The following is an 18070-nucleotide window of genomic DNA, read 5'->3' on the forward strand; positions in this document are numbered from 1 at the left end:
CTCCCGGCCACCTCCGCCTCCTGTCACTGCTGCCGTGTCCTGGAGCAGGGATTTGGAGCCTGGCTGCTCCTTTCCCTCTCCCGGCAGCTTGGGGCCAGTGAATCACAAACCCGTGACGGTTCCTCAGAAGGCTGGGACACGTGGCTCAAAGCCCTCTCCGCGTCCCAGCCTTTTATCCCTGCTCTTACAGGGACGAGAACCAGGAAGCTGAAGGCATGAATTACTGTATGAAAACTGCCCCAGTTTTTATCCCAAGCTCCATCAGCTGATAACTATTTGCATACGCGCTCCCCTCCTTCCTGTTTCCATGTTTTTATTTCATTTATTAAAGGCCCAAGTGTTTCTCCTTTTCGCTGGCCCCTGCAAGGTGTCCTCCTGGTCCATCCCCAAGCTTTCAGCATTTCCCAAATCGTCTCCTTGGCCGGCCCGGTCTATGCAGTCAGATTCTTTTGACCACTGAAAAACAGTCAAATCATGATGGAAATAAAATGGAAAAGTCATTATCCATTAGCTCACTCCGAGGCTTTCATAGCATGACCTTTAGGCTGGAGCCTAATAAAAGAAGCAAATCGTTCCGGCCGCAGTCAGCTGAGCTCTGTGGGGTTTTGGGGGGTGTAAACGCCCCCTGAGGTACTGTCTGGCTTTTGATCTGGTTTCCCCAAAAACGCTTTGATTGCAGACACTGTGGCACTGAAATTAATGAAACTGTGTGTGAGGACACACAGAAGGAGAGGCTTGTTCTTCCTAGGTAGCTTTTCCAGACTGCTGCGCTCGCAGGCAGCAGGATGTGTGTGTCCGGGCAGCCTCGGTGCCATCAGGTCGTTGTGGTCCCCAGGGCTCCTCTTGGTGGCGACAAACCGATGCTGGATGTCCCAGGCTGTTTGGAAGGGCGCAGTGATCATTATTTTAGCCTCAGCGTGTTTTCACCCCTCCTTGAGCGTTAGGGAAGCCGGATAACTCAGCGCTGGGCTTTGTTCCCTCACCTGGCGGACTGACGGCTCCTCCTGCCCTACCTTCAGCTTCATCTCCCCCGGGGACCTCTCACGCTGCCCCAGAGCCTTCTCGAGCTGCTGCTGTGATATTTTCAGCCCTCCCCTGCGCTGCCAGCCCTGGACCACCTGTATGTGGGGCTCTCTGGCTGCTTTGTCCCGACTCTGAGCCTGCATCTGCCTGGGGCTCTGCGTACATAACCGTGTTTAAGAGACAGTGCCTGAGGCACTGGAGCTGCAGCAGGTTTTAGTTCTTGTTCTCTGCCTCTGGCTTTTTTTCCCTTTCCGCCACGGTTGTGATTTGTACCTGCTGTTCTCTCTCCCAGGCTGCGATAACGCAATCATCATCTGGAACGTGGGGACAGGCGAGGCCCTCATAAACCTGGACGACATGCACGTGGATGTGATTTACAACGTCAGCTGGAATCGCAACGGCAGCCTCATCTGTACAGCTTCCAAAGACAAGAAAGTGCGAATTATTGACCCCAGGAAACAAGAAATCGTTGCCGTAAGTGTGCAGAGCAATTCCCCTACAGCAGAGGGTGAATGAAGAGCGAGCCTTTGAGCCCAGAGCGTGCTCTATTTTGTCATGTTCAAAGCGAGGAAGAAATTACAAGAAGGAGAGCGGCGGCTGAAGGATTTGTCTGGGTTTATTGGAATTAGTGTTTGAACTAGGATTTTCGGGCTCGGTTTTAAAACCTGCCGGAGTGTAATTCCGCATCTAATCCTCCTGCATAATTACGCTTTCAAAGTTGTGGATGCAAAGCGGAGATTTAGCAGCCTGCGTATGTGTTGTAGCTTGCAAAGGAGTCTTCCTTCAGCCTTGTAAGAATCAGGTAAAGCTGAAACAAAACAGCTGCGACTACTTTTGTTGCTTATTAATTGGTTTCTTCCCTCGAGCATCAGGCAAAGATAGTTGGACGTTGCTCCGTGGAGGATCCACGTGTGCCAGGGACTCGGTGCAGCCAGAAGAGCTGCACCGCTTGGGCTTTTATTGCCTTGCTAGAGGCTCATTTCTAAATCTATTTCAGGAGAAAGAGAAGACCCACGAGGGAGCCCGGCCCATGCGAGCCATCTTCCTCGCCGATGGAAACATCTTCACCACCGGCTTCAGCCGCATGAGCGAACGGCAGCTCGCCCTGTGGAACCCGGTAGGTCCCTGCCCTGCTGCTACCTGTTGTAGCGCCCTCGAGCTGCTAACCAGGGCCTGCCGTCACCTGCTGCACTCCTGGTTTGTAAACTCGAGGGTATTCCCTCTTCTGGCTACGTCTGAGCCTGCTCAGCCTTCCTGTGCCAGAACATCTGGCTGGTATTTGGGTTTTGTGTTCACTCGGTGAAGGAATTTCTGTGTGAAGGGCGCTCCTTCCTCTCTGAATGTTTTATGTACAGAGCAAGACAGCAGCAAGCTCGTCACACTGGCACAAGGCACTCACCAGTATGGCCGTGTCATGTCTTTCTCTTCACTTTGTGAATTATCCTGGTTTTAATGTGCGATGAAAACATCTTTGGGGAGTGAATGAGCTGGTGAAGCATCTGCAGCGTTTGTTAATCTAACATACAGAGCCCTCAGGGTGGGGAAGCCACTGCTGAGTGTCCCACCAGCTCCAAAGAGCTGTTAATAATACAGATCTCGTGTTAACACGAGTTGTTCCGTTCTTCATTAACAACAGATTTATTTTTTTTTTCATTTCCAGAAAAACATGGAGGAGCCAATAGCCCTCCACGAGATGGACACCAGCAACGGGGTCCTGCTGCCCTTCTACGACCCGGACACCAACATTATCTACTTGTGTGGCAAGGTAAGGGGGACCTTTTAGGATGATTAGGCTTGTTAAAATGGCATCTGATTGAACGAACAATGCCAAGGAAGTGTCCACCAAGTGTCTCACTGAGAGGGGCAGGGCTAGAAATTGAGTGCTGCGGTGCTGGCTGGGGTTGTGGACAAACCTGAAAAAATCCAGGCTGCTCTGAAATCAGTTTGATCCTCACTTTGCAGCACCATGCAGAGACTCTGAAGGTCTGGTATGTAATGGGATGTTTCTGTGAGATGGATTTACTCAACTAAAGCTGCTCTTAGTGCAGCAAGTCGCATACTGTCATTAAAACATCTTTCGTTGTCGTTGACCTGAAAGGTTGTGCCTTAATGTGGGAGGAAGGTGCATTTCGGATGATGTTATCCTTGCTCTCGATGATGATGGAGCGTGTAGCAATACTCACTCGAATTTTGTGGGGTTAAATAAAAGAAAACTGGAATCACACGTGCTCCTTTGTAAAAGCAATTTGTAGGCATTGAGTGCTCTGAAGCACTTCTGAGCGCCACGGCTTTGGACGTGGTACAGCCAGGAGCTAAAGACAAGACAAAGATGAACAAGGAATTAAAAAAATAAAAAAGGATCCATAAAAGAAAACTCAACAACCCTGTCTTTGTAATGAGAACTACTCGTTCTGTAAATAACTCGTTCTGTACCTCTGCTGCCTCCTCCGCTGTCGCAGAGATGGTGGTGGAGGAGGATCCTCTGGAGTCAAACAGAGGATTTGGTTTTACAGCCTTTGTGCCCAGCTCTAGTTCTAACTGGGTGTGCAGATAATTTCCTGTCCTCGTCAGCGCTGAGTGTTATAAATCTGCTTGTGCACCGCTTTTAAGATTATTTTGTGTGCAAGATCACCTGTCATGTAGCTAAATTGCAGAGCACCAATATGTTTAGTTTTCCTTTTCGAAATGTTTTAAAACAAACTAATTAAAAAAAAAAAAAGCAAAAAGCTCTTAGTGACTTTGCTGAAAAGCAGGAATCTTCTCCTTACTTTGGGGAAACCGAGGCAGCAAGTTTAGCTTTTTCACAAGAGAAAATGTGATATTTGAGCAGACAGCAGCGTGCTGCCAGCAGCCGCAGGTGAGACATTAGCCTGGGAAGCAGCAGGAGCTTGAGCTTAGGGAACAAAAAAGTTGTGTATAAACCGTGCTGCTCTGTGGTGGCATCCCTGGAAGGAGAGGGAATCGGGCGAGAGCGATACCTGCCCAGCCCAGGAGGGAAGGGGTGCGTGGGCACGCGGGGTGCTGTGTCCCCACAGCCTCCAGAGGGGTCCTTGTTGGTGTCCTGCAGGGTGACAGCAGCATTCGCTACTTCGAGATCACGGACGAGTCCCCCTACGTTCACTACCTCAACACCTTCAGCAGCAAGGAGCCGCAGAGAGGGATGGGGTTCATGCCAAAGAGGGGCCTCGACGTGAACAAGTGTGAGATCGCCAGGTAAGGCCAGCACCTCGCGTGCCAAAGGGGCTGGGAGCCCTCCACAAAACTCATTTGTGCTCCCTGCTGGCAAACCCCCAGCTGCTGGGCACGGGGACGCTGCTCCAGAGGCCCCAGCTCCACCAGCACCTGCGTAGTGTTTGCTGGGGGACGCTTCTGCTGGGCGTGAGGTGATGCAGCCTGAAAATGTGACAGGATTTGGGCCGAGCGTGTTGTAAAGGGCAGTGAGAGCCAGCAGGATAAATCCTCAGCAGCTCCTGGAAGGGCTTAGAGCTCACGGCTGGCTGCAGAATTTGTCAGCAGAGCTGAGGAGTTTCCAGCACTGCTCAGGTTGAAGGCTGGAAGGGGTGACCCAAGCGTGGAGCGGGCTGCCTAGGATGGGACCTGAACATTGCTTGTGTGCTGCTTGTCTCGACAGCCCGAGCAGCGGGCTGTGCCTTTCTGACAGCCCCTTCTGGCCAAAGTGCGACCCTCTGAAGTCACCCAGTACCTAAGAGGGAGCTCGGCACGCACCCAGGTAGTTTTTTCCAGCCCTTAACAGGGCTCTGCTGGGACTCCTTAGGATTGCTCGCTGCCCGCTGCCTCCGTCTCGCTGCTGTGCATGAGCAGCAGAACCGAGGCTTCCTTTGCATGGCGTGCTGCCTGTCCTGGCTGCCGAGTCACGTTGCTTTTTTCTTTTTTCTCCTTTTTTTCGGAAAGGTTCTTCAAGCTTCACGAGAGGAAGTGTGAGCCCATCATCATGACGGTCCCGCGAAAGGTGAGCGCAGCCTCCTGCTTGCGTGGTTTGAAGCCAGCTTCGTGCCTTCCAGCCCCATGGAGCCTGACCAGTTCGTTTCTCCTTGCAGTCGGACCTCTTCCAGGATGATCTGTACCCTGATACGGCCGGCCCCGAGGCAGCTCTGGAGGCAGAGGAGTGGTTCGAGGGGAAGAACGCCGATCCCCTGCTCATTTCCTTGAAGCATGGCTACATTCCTGGCAAGAACAGGGATCTCAAGGTGGTCAAGAAGAATATACTGGACAACAAGCCGGCCGCAAACAAGAAAAGTGATCTCATAAATGCTCCAAAGAAAGCAGCTGATGCCTCAGACCCTGTGAGTAAAATCTGTGAGGTTTTGGGGACGGTGACCTGAGCCTTGATGATTGCCAGGGTGCTGGATCTTCGGACACAGCCGTAACAAAGCCCAAGGGTGCACGATTTGAGCACCCTGGGGCCAGCTGCAGGTTTCTCTACCTGCAGAGAGCTGTGGGGCAAAGGAAAACTTGGGATCTCAGCCCGGCCACACGCCTGCTTGGGTTTGTTCAGCCCGAGGCTCTCTGTGAGCACGGGGTTGCACGAGGCTGGGTCGTTTGGGTGTGAAACACCTCCTGTGAGCAGCCAGCTCGCTGCTCAGCTCTGCAGGTTGTGTGTGCCACGTCCTGCAGGGAGTTAGCCAAAGCCATTTGTTGGGGAAAAATATAAGATTCTGAACCGGGCACCTTATTGTGTGTGTGCAAAACCCCGTGGGACAAACCAACCTCAGGCTACGCGGGTCTGGGAGGAGGTTGAAGAGAATCGCCCGGCTGGGGGGACAGCTAAGGGATGGCGTGGTGATGCGTGGAGGCAGGGAGAGGGCAGCTTGGGGAAGTGATGAAATGCTTCTAAAAAGCAGGATTCATCCCTGTGTGTGTGCCAGGCACCCTCAGCACCGTACAGCTTTGGGGTGACCCCCAGCGAGCTGCCTCGCTCTGAACACTCCCTCCTGCAGACCCCATCCCACCAGCTCCGTAACCACCACGCCTCTTCTCTTCCGCTGCAGCAAAACGAAGCCAAATTGGACGAGATATTGCGGGAGCTGAAATCCATAAAGGACACGATCACCAACCAGGACGAGCGCATTTCCAAGCTGGAGCAGCAGATGGCGAAGATCGCAGACTGAGCGGGGCGAGCGGGCGCTGGCGGGCGCTGCCAGCCCAGACACATTCCAGTTCCCCGGTTCGGCAAGCAGCAGCGTGCAGCATTCCAGTACGAGCTTTCCTCTTCTCCCAAAATTCACGTCAACGAGAGCCGATGATTAAAAGCCAAGCTTTTTAGTGAAATATTTTTTTTTTTCCTGATGTTTTAATGAATTTCTGTGACTGTGTCAAACAATTCAAAAAGAATAAGTGCTACTTTGACAGTTTTTTTTTTTCCTCCAGATGTTATGAATTCTTGACAACAAACCCATTATGACTTTCAATGTTGTGCCCAAATACCTTTTTTTCTAGATTTAGGGACCAATGCCACATTGTTCTTAACCATTTTTTTAAAGTTGCCAAAAAAACGAAACAAAAAAAAAAAAAAGTTGCTTTTTATTTTTCTTATTTGCCACTTTGCAGTATTTGTGTTTTAAATCGAAAGGGACGGCACGGTGTGTGTGTGCGCGTGTGTGCGTGTGCTGGGTGTTTATACTTGTTGAGAGATCCAAACCCGAGCTATTTTGTATAAATCTCCAATTTTGAACAATCAGATCGGTTCCCCCTGCAGTGTGGCCGAGGCTGCTGCTGAGCTCCCTCAGAGGTTCCGTGCGAGCTGACCTTCCTGCCTTCCCGATGTGTTCTGATGGCCGCTGTCTAACGATTTTAACAAAAAAAAAAAAAATATATATATATATATATATAGTGCTGAATGAAGTGATTCATGCCACAGACTGCCTCTGCTCCTTCTTCCTCCCTGCACAACTTTTGACCTGAGCATCGCCTCCCCCTCGTAAAATAACCCCGCGGTTTGGGTTCCTCCAGCCCTGCCCGAGCGGGCAGGTTGCAGTTGCTGGTTGTTGTGGTAAGGCAGGAGCTGTTCCCTGCAGGAGCTGGGTTGCATTTTTAGCCCTGGAGTGTAAAATTCAAGGTGTGCACAAGGCATGAGGCTGCGAGCAGGGGGCTGCTCCCATCTTGCCTCGTCTCCGGCGCGGCCACGCATGGCACTGGGAGTGCTTGGGGCTGCTCCACAGCTGCCGTCAGCCTCTGGGGCTTCTTTGCTTTTGGAAGCTTTTTAAATCCTGTGAGCTTGCAATTAAATTCTTCGACTTTAGTACTGATGGTAGAAATCTTGGCTCTGCTTCCCAAGCACCCTTAGGGGTAGCTGGGGGACTGGCACCGGGGGTCTCCAGAAACAAACTGTCCCCGATTATATATATATATATATTTTTTAACCTCCTTGCCTTAAAATTTCACAGGAAAGGGTTTGTTCCCAGGTGAGCTTGGTGACCCTCGCCCCCTGCAGTCCCAGCCGGGGAGGTGCTGCTCTCCCCTGCTCCTTCCAGATCCTCACCCCAAAACCCCTGGGGGTGCGCAGGACTCGCAGAGCTCATTTTGGGATCTCTTCCTCTCCACCTCTGCTCGTGTGGGGTCTGCGCTGCCAAAGGGGGGGGGGGCTTCACCCTTTTGCTGCGTGCACCCCTGGTTAAATCCAGACCTGGATAAAACCCTCGGGGGTCCGAGCGATGGCCAGGAGTGAGCTGGCAGCTGCCGAGCCCCAAAAACCCATCCCTGGGCTCTGCTCCTCGGCCCAGCTCCCTGCCACCACGCTGTGCGTGTGCGCTTGGGGCCGGCACGCAGAGCAGGGTGCGTCCCTTTGTCCCACCCAAAACCATCCTTCCTCCCTCTGGCTGGCTACAAGTCCGCAAATTCCCCGTTTTTTCCCCTTTTTTCCTTCAGCGTTTGCATGTTCACAGCTTACAGGTGGAGGATCCTCTGCCCTGGAGGGCTGTCGGTGCTGCTGGGCGAAGTAGTTGGAGAGGCACGAGGAGGGGGTGCGAAGGACAGAGGACGTGTTACGGTTCCTAGCAGGAAAGCTTAAGAAAAGTGGATTTTCTTCCTTTTAAGTGGTTAGCATCATAGACGGGGCACGTTTTCCCTGCCTGGATGCTGGTGTAGGGGGGGGGGAAATGAGCCCTGGTGCTGGGTTCCCAGCCCAGCCGCGGGCTGCTCGAATATTTGGTGCTGGTTTTGTATTGCGGTCAATGGCTGAGACGATCTGTATTCATTTTCATTTTGATCATTTTTTGGAAAACAAAACCAAACTGCTCTCCCCCCCCCCCCAAACGGTGCTCTCTGTGTCGATTTTTGTACGTGTGACGTCGGTGTTGTGTGCTTGGGGACCTTGCGGGTTTTGTTTTTTTTTGTTTTGAGTTTTTTCTAATCGGAGGGAACAAAGTTTCTGAGCTGCTGGAGCGAGATGCCCAGATGAGATTGGTGCGGTGGACGGTTTGAGGAGGGCGGAGGCAACGCCGCCGTGGTTTGGAGTTTCCAGCCTGTCTTTAATCGAAACGAACTGATGATGCCCAGCCAGGCTCAGCCCGAGTTCAGTGCCTGAAGCTTTTTGTAGCCGTGATATCCCAGAAGAGAACCAGCGACGTCCTGAAAGATGCGCTCTTATAGAGCGGCCCTAAGTATCTGTCCAAATATTTGCTGCCATTTTCAAGAGATAAAAGTTCATTGATTACAAACTTCCTCCTGGTTGCTTCTTCTTTGGCTCCGCTTGGCACTGCCCGGGGTGGCTGGCGGGGGGTGAGGGGGGGGGCACGGGTGCTGCTCGCCCCTTTTTCGGGGCCGGGAGCTGCGGCAGCAGCTGCTCAGGAAGGCGTAGGAGTGGGGACAACGTCACGGCCTGAATGTGCGCCCAGGTCCCCTCCTGGAGCCCGGCACGGGCAGATGGAGGGGCTGCGGGGGGTGATACTGCAAATCCTGCAGCCAGGCACGGGGACAGGGATGGGGACGGGGACAGGGACAGGGACAAGCCATGCCCCGGCCGCCCAGGACACCCGGCATTGCTCCGGGCTCTGTGTGGGGTGGGTGAGCCTCGGTAGCGCCCACAATTTAGGTTTTATGGCCTGGTGGTGTCGTAACTGACAGCACCCAGTGTGGAGATGGGAAGCCGAGCGCGTCAGACTGTGGCCAAGCAGCCTGGTCCCTGCGGTGCCTCCTCCAGCAGGAGGTTGGAGGCTTCCCAGTGAGCAAACCCCGGGTTTGAATGGATGGGATGCTGCTGGGGGTCCCCGCGGAAGCCGAAATAGGGACAGGACGGGGATGCTCTTGAGGAGCTGCTCCCTCGCTGCCCGTGCCCATCCGCAACCCAAGGGGATTTTTCCCCAGGTGATGTGCAGGGGACCAGGAGCATCCTCCAGGGGATCTGGGGGGGATTCCAGAGGGGCTGAACGCAGCCAAACGGCCCCGTGGGGCTGTGCCGGGGGGGCAGAGGGATGCGGTGGGGTTGTTTACGGTCCCGGGCGGCAGCCGCAGAGCGCTCGCTGCGGATGTGATCTTGCAGCACCCTTCCTGCGGCTGCGGCTCCTGCCTGCTGCTGTGCCGGTGCCTGCGGTCAGGGCGGGTTCCTTCCGAGCTGCTGCACCCCTGGGTGCCCAGGGAACGCCCGCGGCCCCGTGCCCCAGATGCCGCCGTGCCCCACAGCTGCTCCTTTGGGGGCCAGGAGATGCGCCCTGGCACAAGGGCTCTGCAAATGCCTCGAGCCAAGCCCCCGCATCCCTCCTCTGCTTCCTCGCCGCATGGGAAGGCTGCTCCCCACATCGGGGTCCTCCTATGGGGTTGCCTCTTTGTGGGGGCCGTGTCTTGCCCCCATTTGGCCATGCCCACACTGTGCCAAGGGCCCCGGGGCCGCCTTTGCCTCCACTTCTGCTTTCGGGGCAGCCGCCAGCCCCGGCACGCAGACCCGGGGGAGCGGGACGGGGGCACCCAAGGGACCCCCCGCTAACGGGGACAGGACTTAGGGGAGCACCCCAACGGGTGCACGAAGCCCCCAGCCCTCAGCGGCCCCCGCTGGCAGCGTGACGTCCTTCCCCCGCAGGGCTCTCCGAAACCGCAGCCGTGTTTCCTGCCCGCCCCGGCGGGGAGGTGCAGGCGGGGCGCAGCCCGCGACGCCCCTCAGCTCTCAGCCGGTACCGGGGCTGCCGGGCCCTCGGCGGTGACGGCCACCAGTGCTGCAGCTCGGGGTCCCACAGCGTCCCCTGGAAGAGGTGAGCCCTGGCGGGGGGGTGCTCCAGATCCGGGCCCCGGCACCCCTAGGGCTCAGCCCCAAGGATGGAGAGGGTGCCGAGGGGATGCTCGGGGGTGCGTTGGGTGCGCACGGGCCCCCAGGGGTGTCACTCTGCTCCGTGCTGGTCCCCGGGGGGGTAGGATGGTGGGTGTGGGAGCCCCTGTTCCGGGTGGCATCGGTCGGTGTTTGGGGCTGGGTGTGGGGCCCTTCCTGCCCTCCAACCGCCGGGGCTGAGTGCGAGCGAGGGGCAGCCCGTGGGGAGCTTTGGGGTGGCTTCAGCTCTGCTCCGAGCGAATGGCTCAGCTTTTGGGGCACCCTCTGGCCGTGCGGTGGCCCGCTGCCGCCCGCGGAGGGGAGGACGGGCAGCCCGGGGTGGGGTCGAGCCGAAGCGTGCGCGACGTCCCCGTGCTTTCATTTCCACGCGGGACGTCAGCCTGCAACCACCCATCTCGCAGCAGCCCCCTCCAGCACGGCTCGTTTCCCATTTCCAGCCTCTCGACTTCCTTTTGCAATTTTGCTTTTATTTTTTTTTTTTTGCAGAGCCTCCCGCAGGTGGAGGGGCCTCCGTTTCACCTACCCTCTGCGTTCCCCCCTCCCTCCTTCCCCAGGTGCCATGGCGCTGTGCTGGGCCGTGCTGGTGGTGCTGGTGCTGAGCACCCTGCGGGCGTGCGGGGCTGGACCCCCGGAGCAGAGGGGGCTGCAGTGGGTCTGGGGGGCAGCAGAACCAGCGCCGGCCGAGCCCCTGCTGCCCTCCCGCAGGCGAAGAGCCGATGATGGGCAGCCCCCCCCTGGCACCACCATGATGCCCGAGAGCAACGAGACCGAATCCCTCGCGCCCGACTCGCTGCTGGGCTCCACGCTGCCTCCAGGGCTCAGCACCAACAGCAGCCTGCCCCTGGAGGTCACTGCTTTGCCCGTGGACCTGGATGAGACCGATTCCCCCGACCCTGACTTGCTGCTGGGCTCCACACTGCCTCCAGGGCTCAGCACCAACAGCAGCCTGCCCTTGGAGGCCACCGCTTTGCCCGTGGACCTGGATGAGACCGATTCCCCCGAGCCCGACTCGCTGGGCACGGAGCCACCCCTGACAGCGGGCACCAACGCCAGCCTGCACCGGGAGCTGGCGCTGAGCACCGCGGACCCACAGGATGAGACCGACTCCCTCGACCCCGACTTGCTGCCGAGCTCCGCGCCCAGCACGGAGGCAGCACCCCGAAGTAACGGCACTGCCACCCCTGGCTGGCCCGTGGCATCCGTGGGGCCTGGCACCGAGGGGACCGTGGCTGGTGGCACGGATGCCAGCTCCTCCACGGGGACCGTGGCCGGCAGCATGGATGACGTCTCCACAGGGAGCATGGCTGGAGGCACAGATGCCACCTCCACGGAGCCACGCTCAGCTCTGCCCCCCACCAGCATCATCCACAAAAAAGCCAGGGACCCCCCGGTGCTGTATCACCCGGGGGAGGCCACCGCGGCTCCCTCGGACTCGAAACCCGGGGGGAAGGCAGTGGAGGAGCCCCCCGCCGTCCCCTGGGACGACAACGCTCTGATGAACAAGTGCCTGCTGGCCATCCTGCTGCTGGCTCTGGTGGCCGCCTCCTTCATGGTGTGCACGGCGGTGCTGGCCGCCCTGCTCTGCCGCCGGGCCCGCACGGCTCGCCACCAGCTCAGCCCCACCGAAATGGTTTGCATCTCCTCCCTGCTGCCCGACGGCGAGGCCCCCGCCACCAACGGCCCCCGGCTGGGCCCCCACCGGCACCGCAAGCTGCTGGCCGATGGCAGCTCCGAAGCCGACGGTGACAACCTGACGCTCAGCAGCTTCCTCCCCGAGCACCCCTGAGCCGGGGGCTTCGAGGCCCCTGCAAAGCAGAAGCAGCTGGAACGGACTCGGTCTCCCCATTAAAGTGCCTCTCCTGCCCGGACGTGGTGGTCTCTTGGCTCCTGCCCACATCCCCCTCCCGAAATTTCGGTTCTCCATCCTCTTCTTCTGGCGGCAGCAGAAATGAAACCCCCCCCCCCCCAACTCCCTTCCCTGGGTGCTGAGCAGCCGGGGACGGCGGCTTTGGGTCCCCGGACTCATGGCAGGAATTAAAAGGGTGGGGGGCATGGCAGAAACACCGCTGGGGCCGGGGTGGGGACATTTGTGGTGTCCCACACAGAGGGGTGAGGGGACGCCACCAGGACCCACCCCGGGGAGCAGGAACATCCCAGAGCTCTCCCTGCCACCTCTGCGTCCCCACATCCCCATCCCCGTCCCCCCATGCTGTCCCCGTGTCCCCACCCCGTCCCCATGTCCCCACATCCCCACCGCCCTCCTCACACCGCCCTTGTGGTTGGTTCGCAGCCCACGCTTGGGCACCGAAGCGTTTCGGCACACGCTGGTGGCCCCGTGGTGCCGTCCCCTGTGCCTCGAGAGCGGCCCTGTTCGCGTCCCCGGCCCCGTGTTTACATTCACGCCCCGCTTCAAATATTTTCCACCCGGGCCCGGGCCCCCGGTGAATGTAAATGTTTATGGCGAGCCCGTGCGGCCTCTCAGAGGGACCCTCGCATGCTGGGGGGGGGGACACCGCTCGTGTCCCATATTGGTGACACCCCCCAGCACTCGGTGTAGGGGTTTGGAGCCATGTTTGGGGAGCGGGGACAGTCACCCGTGGGGTCCCTTACAGCAGGGAGGTGCCACAGGGTGGGCATCGCCCCCGTCGCCCCCACACCTCCACAGAGCCAACATCCCCGTGTGAAAACCCCTCACAGGAGGCCACGTCCCTGCTTTTATGGGGTTTGTGTGTCCCCGGGACAGCAAGGACACACGTGGGGACTGTGGGGGTTGTCACCTCACCCCAGCAGAGGAGGGGGCAGTGTGGGGGTGCTGCCCCCTCAGGGTGCCTCACTTTGGGCTAGGATCCTTTTTCTGTGGGGAAATATTGGGATTGGGATTGGGACCAGCCGCCAGGGATCGCCCTATTTGGCCTGACGGGCTGCTACAGCCCAGCTCACGGCCTAGGAATCTGCAGGAGGCCGGCACGGGCGGCCCCGCTGCCCCGGGGGGGGCGGCATGAGGGGAATGGGGCCCTGTGGGACATGGGGACGTGTGTGGGGACAGGGCCCTGTGTGGGGAATGGGGCCCTGTGGGACATGGGGAACGTGTAGGGGGACAGGGCCCAGTGTGGGGTACAGGGCCCTTTGTGGGGTACGAGGCCCAGTGTGGGGTATGGGGCCCTTTGTGGGGTACGGGGCCCTTTGTGGGGTATGGGGCCGTGCAGTGCCACACACGAGGCTGCACGCGCTGAGGTGCAGCCCTACAGGACAAGGCCTCCTCCCCCCAAATCCCAGCGTTTTGCTGCTCCAGCAAAGCAAATTAGAGGCAGAGCCAGGCCCGAAATTTCCCAAATTGCCGGGTTGGGCTGGAGGTGGCTGTGCCACCCGCCCCGCAGAGCCCAGCCCTGTGGGTCCCCCCCCCCTTTTCCCCTTTTCATCTGCCCTAAATTACAAAGCGGGGCCAGGCGGCGCGGCCCTGCCCAGCGCCGAGGGGCTGAGGCGTCCCTCCCCGGCGGCCAAAACGGCTCCGGGATGGCTGTGGGCACTGGCACCCGCTGCTGGGCTGGGACAGGGACAGGGACAGGGACAGGGACAGGGACCCAGACCAAAACCCAGACCCGGACCCAGACCCAGACAAGGAGCAGGGGGGACCCAGCCCATGAGGGCCGCATGTCCCCAAGCCACGAGGTGTCACACCATGGGTAGTGACTCTGCCACCCGACCCCAAAGGGGCTCCCACAGCTGGGGAAGGCGTTTTGGTGTTCCCTGGGTGCCATTACACCCCCCAAAAATTGTCGTCGTCCCCCACATTGTGGTGATGAAGCCGGGCTGGATGCCGCTGGTGCTCCTCCAAGCTGCTTGGAGGGGCCCCGGCTCCGTCCCCCTGCTCCCTTTTAAGCTTTTTAGGATAATTTAAGGCCGGGTGAAAGCCGTCCCGGCAGCTGCGAGCAGCTGGCCGGCTGCAGACAGACGGACTGACGCGGGATTTTTGGGAGCGAGGGGTCCGGCTGCGCTGGGTGACGCCGGGTGAAACACGAAACGGGGACAGGGATAGGGACGGGGATGGGGACGGGGATGGGGACGCCTGCCCTCACCCCCCCCCCAGCCCTCTATCCCCAAGCCCTGGCTGTTTAGGGGGATTCTGGCAGGGTCCCCGGGGAGGCGCGGAGCCGAATAGCAAGGGGATGAGCTCACTGCGGCCGCCAGCGTCTTGAGCAATTTCAGCCCAGACAGCGCGGGCGGCGGGGGGGGAGCATGGCCAGGGCAGGGGGACAGGGGGATGCCCCCCTCCCAGAGCCTGTGACCCCATATGGGGACCCACAGGGGTGATTTTCCCTATGTCTGCCTGCACCCCAAGGTAGAGATCCTTGTTTGGGAGCTTTTACAGGTGGTGGGGGTTAGGAAACGGGCTCCGAAAACCAAGGGGGTTGGTCCCAAGCCCTGTTTGTCCTCAGGCTGCATCGTGAGCCCTTAAAAGTGATGGGGGAGCAAGCCCCAAACCCCCCCCCATCCCCATCCTTATCCCTGTCCCCATCCGTGTCCCCATCCTTGTCCCTGATCCCCCTTCTAGGGCTCTGGGGTCGGCGGATGGATGGATGGATGGATGGATCTATCAATTGATGGATCAATAGATGGATGGATGGGGCAGATGGGCAGAGCTCCCCCATGGGTTTTAGGTCCTTTATTCTCCTGGGGCAGATGCGTGACCTCAGCTTGCAGGACGGGGTGGCTGTGCCCCACCAGCCCACCCTATAGCAGGGTTTGGGTTTGCAGCAACAGAATCTGGCCCCGGAGCTGGGTCTGTGGGGCTACCCACGGCTCTGCAGGAGCCCCCCTTTTACCTCCAGCCCTCGCAGTGAAGCCCTCCCCTTGCCCCCTCTTTCTGCTCCTGCACCCCAAAAAGGACTGCGGGGATGCAGCAATGCAGAGGGGCACCCCATAAAGCCGAGAAGCCCCCAGCCGTGGGCTGTCCCCCCTTGGAGGGGGCCGTGATGGGTCTGGGGGCCGCCTGCCTCTCGCCGGCCTCCCCTGCTCCCTCCCCAAAGCGGCCCTAATGAGAACAAGCTGGTCCGCGGCGCTCGCAGCCAGTGAGCTCCGGGCTGCGGCGCGGGAGGAGGAGGAGGAGGAGGAGAGAGAAAGAGGAGGAGGAGGAGGAGGAGGGAGAGGGACGAGGGCTCCATCCGGGCAGGCAGCAGAAAGGGGCGAGAGGCGAGGTGCGTGGGACAGACCCGTCCTGCCGGCACCCTCCCGGCCAGGTGAGCTCCCCGAGCCCCACTCTTGGCGTGGGGCCCGCTCTCCCCAAAATTCCCATTTCCCTGCACCCCATGGCTCTTTTTTCCCCCTTTTTCTGCTCAAGCCCTGACTTTTTGGGGTGGCTGAGGGCTCGGCAGGACGGGGCCGCAGCCACGCGCCGGGGAGGATGCTGCGCCCGCAGCACGTCGAGGCTGGAATTTCCTGCGTGGAGGAACTTTGCGTGGCCAGGCTGAGCCAGGAATGGGGCCGCACGGCGGGGATGGGGACGCGGGGATGGGGACGGCCTCGGTGCCCGTTTGGGCTTCGCTTTTTGCCACCAGGGCCGGGGCAGCGGCTGCGCGTTGGCTCCGCTCGCTAACGGTGCCTCAACGCCGCCGCCTTCCCCCCAGGGGCCCCTCCACGGGGTGAAGGCGGCAGAGGGATGAAGAAAGAAGCCCCAGACCCCAAAATTTGTCCCCTAAATCCCAACTGGGGGCTGAAAGGGGGGCAGCCAGGCTGCAGAACCGGGGCCGGGGGGGCCGCCTCGCGCCCCGTGCTCGCTCTGCCCTAACGCAAACCAGATTTCTGCAGCGGGAGCGCGGCCGCCAGCCAAGTCCTGCTGGCTGCGGGGGGGGAGAAAACGGGGACAGGGTTGGGATTTGGGGGCGGAAGGAGAGGGGGAAGCAGGTCCAGGGGTCCCAGTGGGGATGCTTCGTGTCCCGGCCCTCGTGGTGGCCCCGTGGCAGCTCCGGCTGGGGACGGTTTGCAGCCGGGGCGAGCGTTGGGAAACGCCGCTCGCGCCGGGGGCCGGCCCCTCGGCAGCTCCGTCTGTGTCAGAGTTTCCACTGGAAAAACCTCAATTTTCAGGAATTTTCGACTCGGCCAAGCGGCCGTTGCTGGAAGCCAGCTCTTGGCTCTTGCCCCGGTCACCTCGCCACGCTCGCAGCGTCCCGGGGACTTGAGCAATCCCAGCCAGTTTCCAGCTATTTTTACAGCGCGGAGTTGCAAAACAAACACAAAGCCCTGCTCGGCCTCGCCGGCAGCGGGGCGACGAAACCAAAGCTGATTTTTTTTTCCTTTTTTCCTTTTCTTAAAGAATTCTTACAGAATTTCACCCGGGCAAAGCCCCCTGTGTGGGAGCAGCCAGGCACACGCTCAGCTCTCTGCGCTGGGGATGGAGCCGGGCGCCTGGTTTGGGGCGTGCGCATCGAAGCCTTTGCTTGGGGCAGAATTTGGGATTTTTTTTTGCTAATTTTTCACCGTTTTCCCCCTGCTTTCTGCAGCACAAGTCCCGGGGCGATGGCGGGGTGGCAACTCCTGCTGCTGCTGCTGCTGGTGGTGGTGGTCTCGGCGCACGCCGCGGCGCCCCGGCACGCCGCGCTGCTGCCCGACGCCGGCGGCAGCGGGGACGGCGACGAGGTTTCGGCCGCGCCGCCCGCCCGGCCGGTGACAGCGGGGCCGGGTCCCACAATTGGGGCCACGACGGGGACGGCCGTCACCAACAGCTCGGCACCGGGCAACGTCCTGGACGGGCTGGTGGATTTCTTCAAGGAGTACACGCTGCTGGTGGTGGTGGTGGGCTCGCTGGCCTTCGTCCTGCTCTTCATCGTCTGCGCCGCCCTCGTGGTGCGGCAGAAGCACAAAGCCTCCGCCTATTACCCCTCGTCTTTCCCCAAAAAGAAGTACGTGGATCAGCGGGACAAGGCAGGGGGCAGCCGGGCTTTCAACGAGGTGCCCGAAAAAGCTCCGGACCCCGGTGCCGAGGAGCCCCTGGACTGCAGCCGGCAGCTGCAGGCTGACATCCTCGCCGCCGCTCAGAGCCTCAAATCCCCCAACAAAACCCCGCTGGCCAACGGGGCCAGCGCCCGGGGCGAGCACGAGGAAGAGGAGGAGGAGGAAAAAGGGAAGGAGGAGGAAGAAAGCGAGCCCCCTCCCCAAAACCAAGCTGCAGGGGGCACGGAGGAGGCCCCCGGGGCGCCCCAAGAAGCCCCCCCCGGTGTCTAACGGGGCCGCCGCACGGAGGGGCCGTGCCCGTGCCGCCGGACTCGGAGCCGGGCTCGTGCCCGCTCCCTCCTCTCCCCGAACCCCTGAAGACGAAGCACGGCCCCAAGCACCCAGCCCCAAGCACCTGGTGAAGGTTTTGCTGGTGGCCAGGACCTTCTGTAGGGTTTGGGGTGGTTCTGCAGGGGTTTGGGGCCGTCCCAGCCCACTTCGCCCTCCGCCTGCGGTGCCTGGGGGTGAGGGGAGTGGTGCTGTGCCCCCCGGAGGCGTTTTGGTGAGGTCCCCACCAAAAAAAAAAGGAGGAAAAACTAAACCAGCAGCACCCGGGCAGCAGCAGGAGGATTTGGGGATTGCGCCCCCGTCCCTGTGGCCGTACCCCGAATGTCGCAGCCCCTCGCAAAGCACGGGGAAGGGAGAGCTTGGAGCGGAGCTGGAGTTTTTGCCTTATTTTCTGACCCCCTCGGCTCTGAATAAAGACGTTGCCACGCGCGTTGCCTCTCCCGTGTGTTCCTGAGGCCGGCGCAGCTCGGGCTTGGGGACAGGTGGGGGCAGCAGGAC

At 59.7% G+C, this 18070-nt stretch overlaps 3 protein-coding genes across 4 annotated transcripts in view; all 3 read left to right on the plus strand.

Moving 5' to 3' along the window:
• Nucleotides 1-8703, plus strand: part of CORO1C (coronin 1C) — a 42073-nt gene extending 33370 nt beyond the window's left edge. For both annotated transcript variants that reach the window (XM_068653759.1, XM_068653760.1), the window contains exons 5-11: nt 1316-1497; nt 2021-2140; nt 2684-2788; nt 4091-4236; nt 4936-4993; nt 5082-5327; nt 6033-8703. In XM_068653759.1, coding sequence (XP_068509860.1) covers nt 1316-1497; nt 2021-2140; nt 2684-2788; nt 4091-4236; nt 4936-4993; nt 5082-5327; nt 6033-6152 — 977 coding nt within the window. In that variant the 3' untranslated portion in view covers nt 6153-8703. The remainder of the gene's footprint in view (nt 1-1315; nt 1498-2020; nt 2141-2683; nt 2789-4090; nt 4237-4935; nt 4994-5081; nt 5328-6032) is intronic.
• On the plus strand, nt 7695-12165 carry SELPLG (selectin P ligand). The gene is given in 4 exon segments (XM_068654233.1): nt 7695-7704; nt 9978-10057; nt 10060-10223; nt 10784-12165. Coding segments are annotated over 4 exon segments (1554 nt in total). The 3' UTR covers nt 12084-12165.
• Nucleotides 12166-15403: 3238 nt separating this feature from the next.
• On the plus strand, nt 15404-18001 carry TMEM119 (transmembrane protein 119). The gene is made up of 2 exons (XM_068653763.1): nt 15404-15534; nt 16795-18001. The coding sequence occupies exon 2, from the start codon at nt 16811-16813 to the stop codon at nt 17513-17515; it is 705 nt and encodes a 234-aa protein (XP_068509864.1). The 5' UTR covers nt 15404-15534; nt 16795-16810; the 3' UTR covers nt 17516-18001.
• The last annotated feature ends 69 nt before the right edge of the window (nt 18002-18070 follow it).

The sequence above is a fragment of the Anas acuta genome, chromosome 17 (assembly GCF_963932015.1).
Source record: "Anas acuta chromosome 17, bAnaAcu1.1, whole genome shotgun sequence".
NCBI classification, from domain to species: Eukaryota; Metazoa; Chordata; class Aves; order Anseriformes; family Anatidae; genus Anas; species Anas acuta.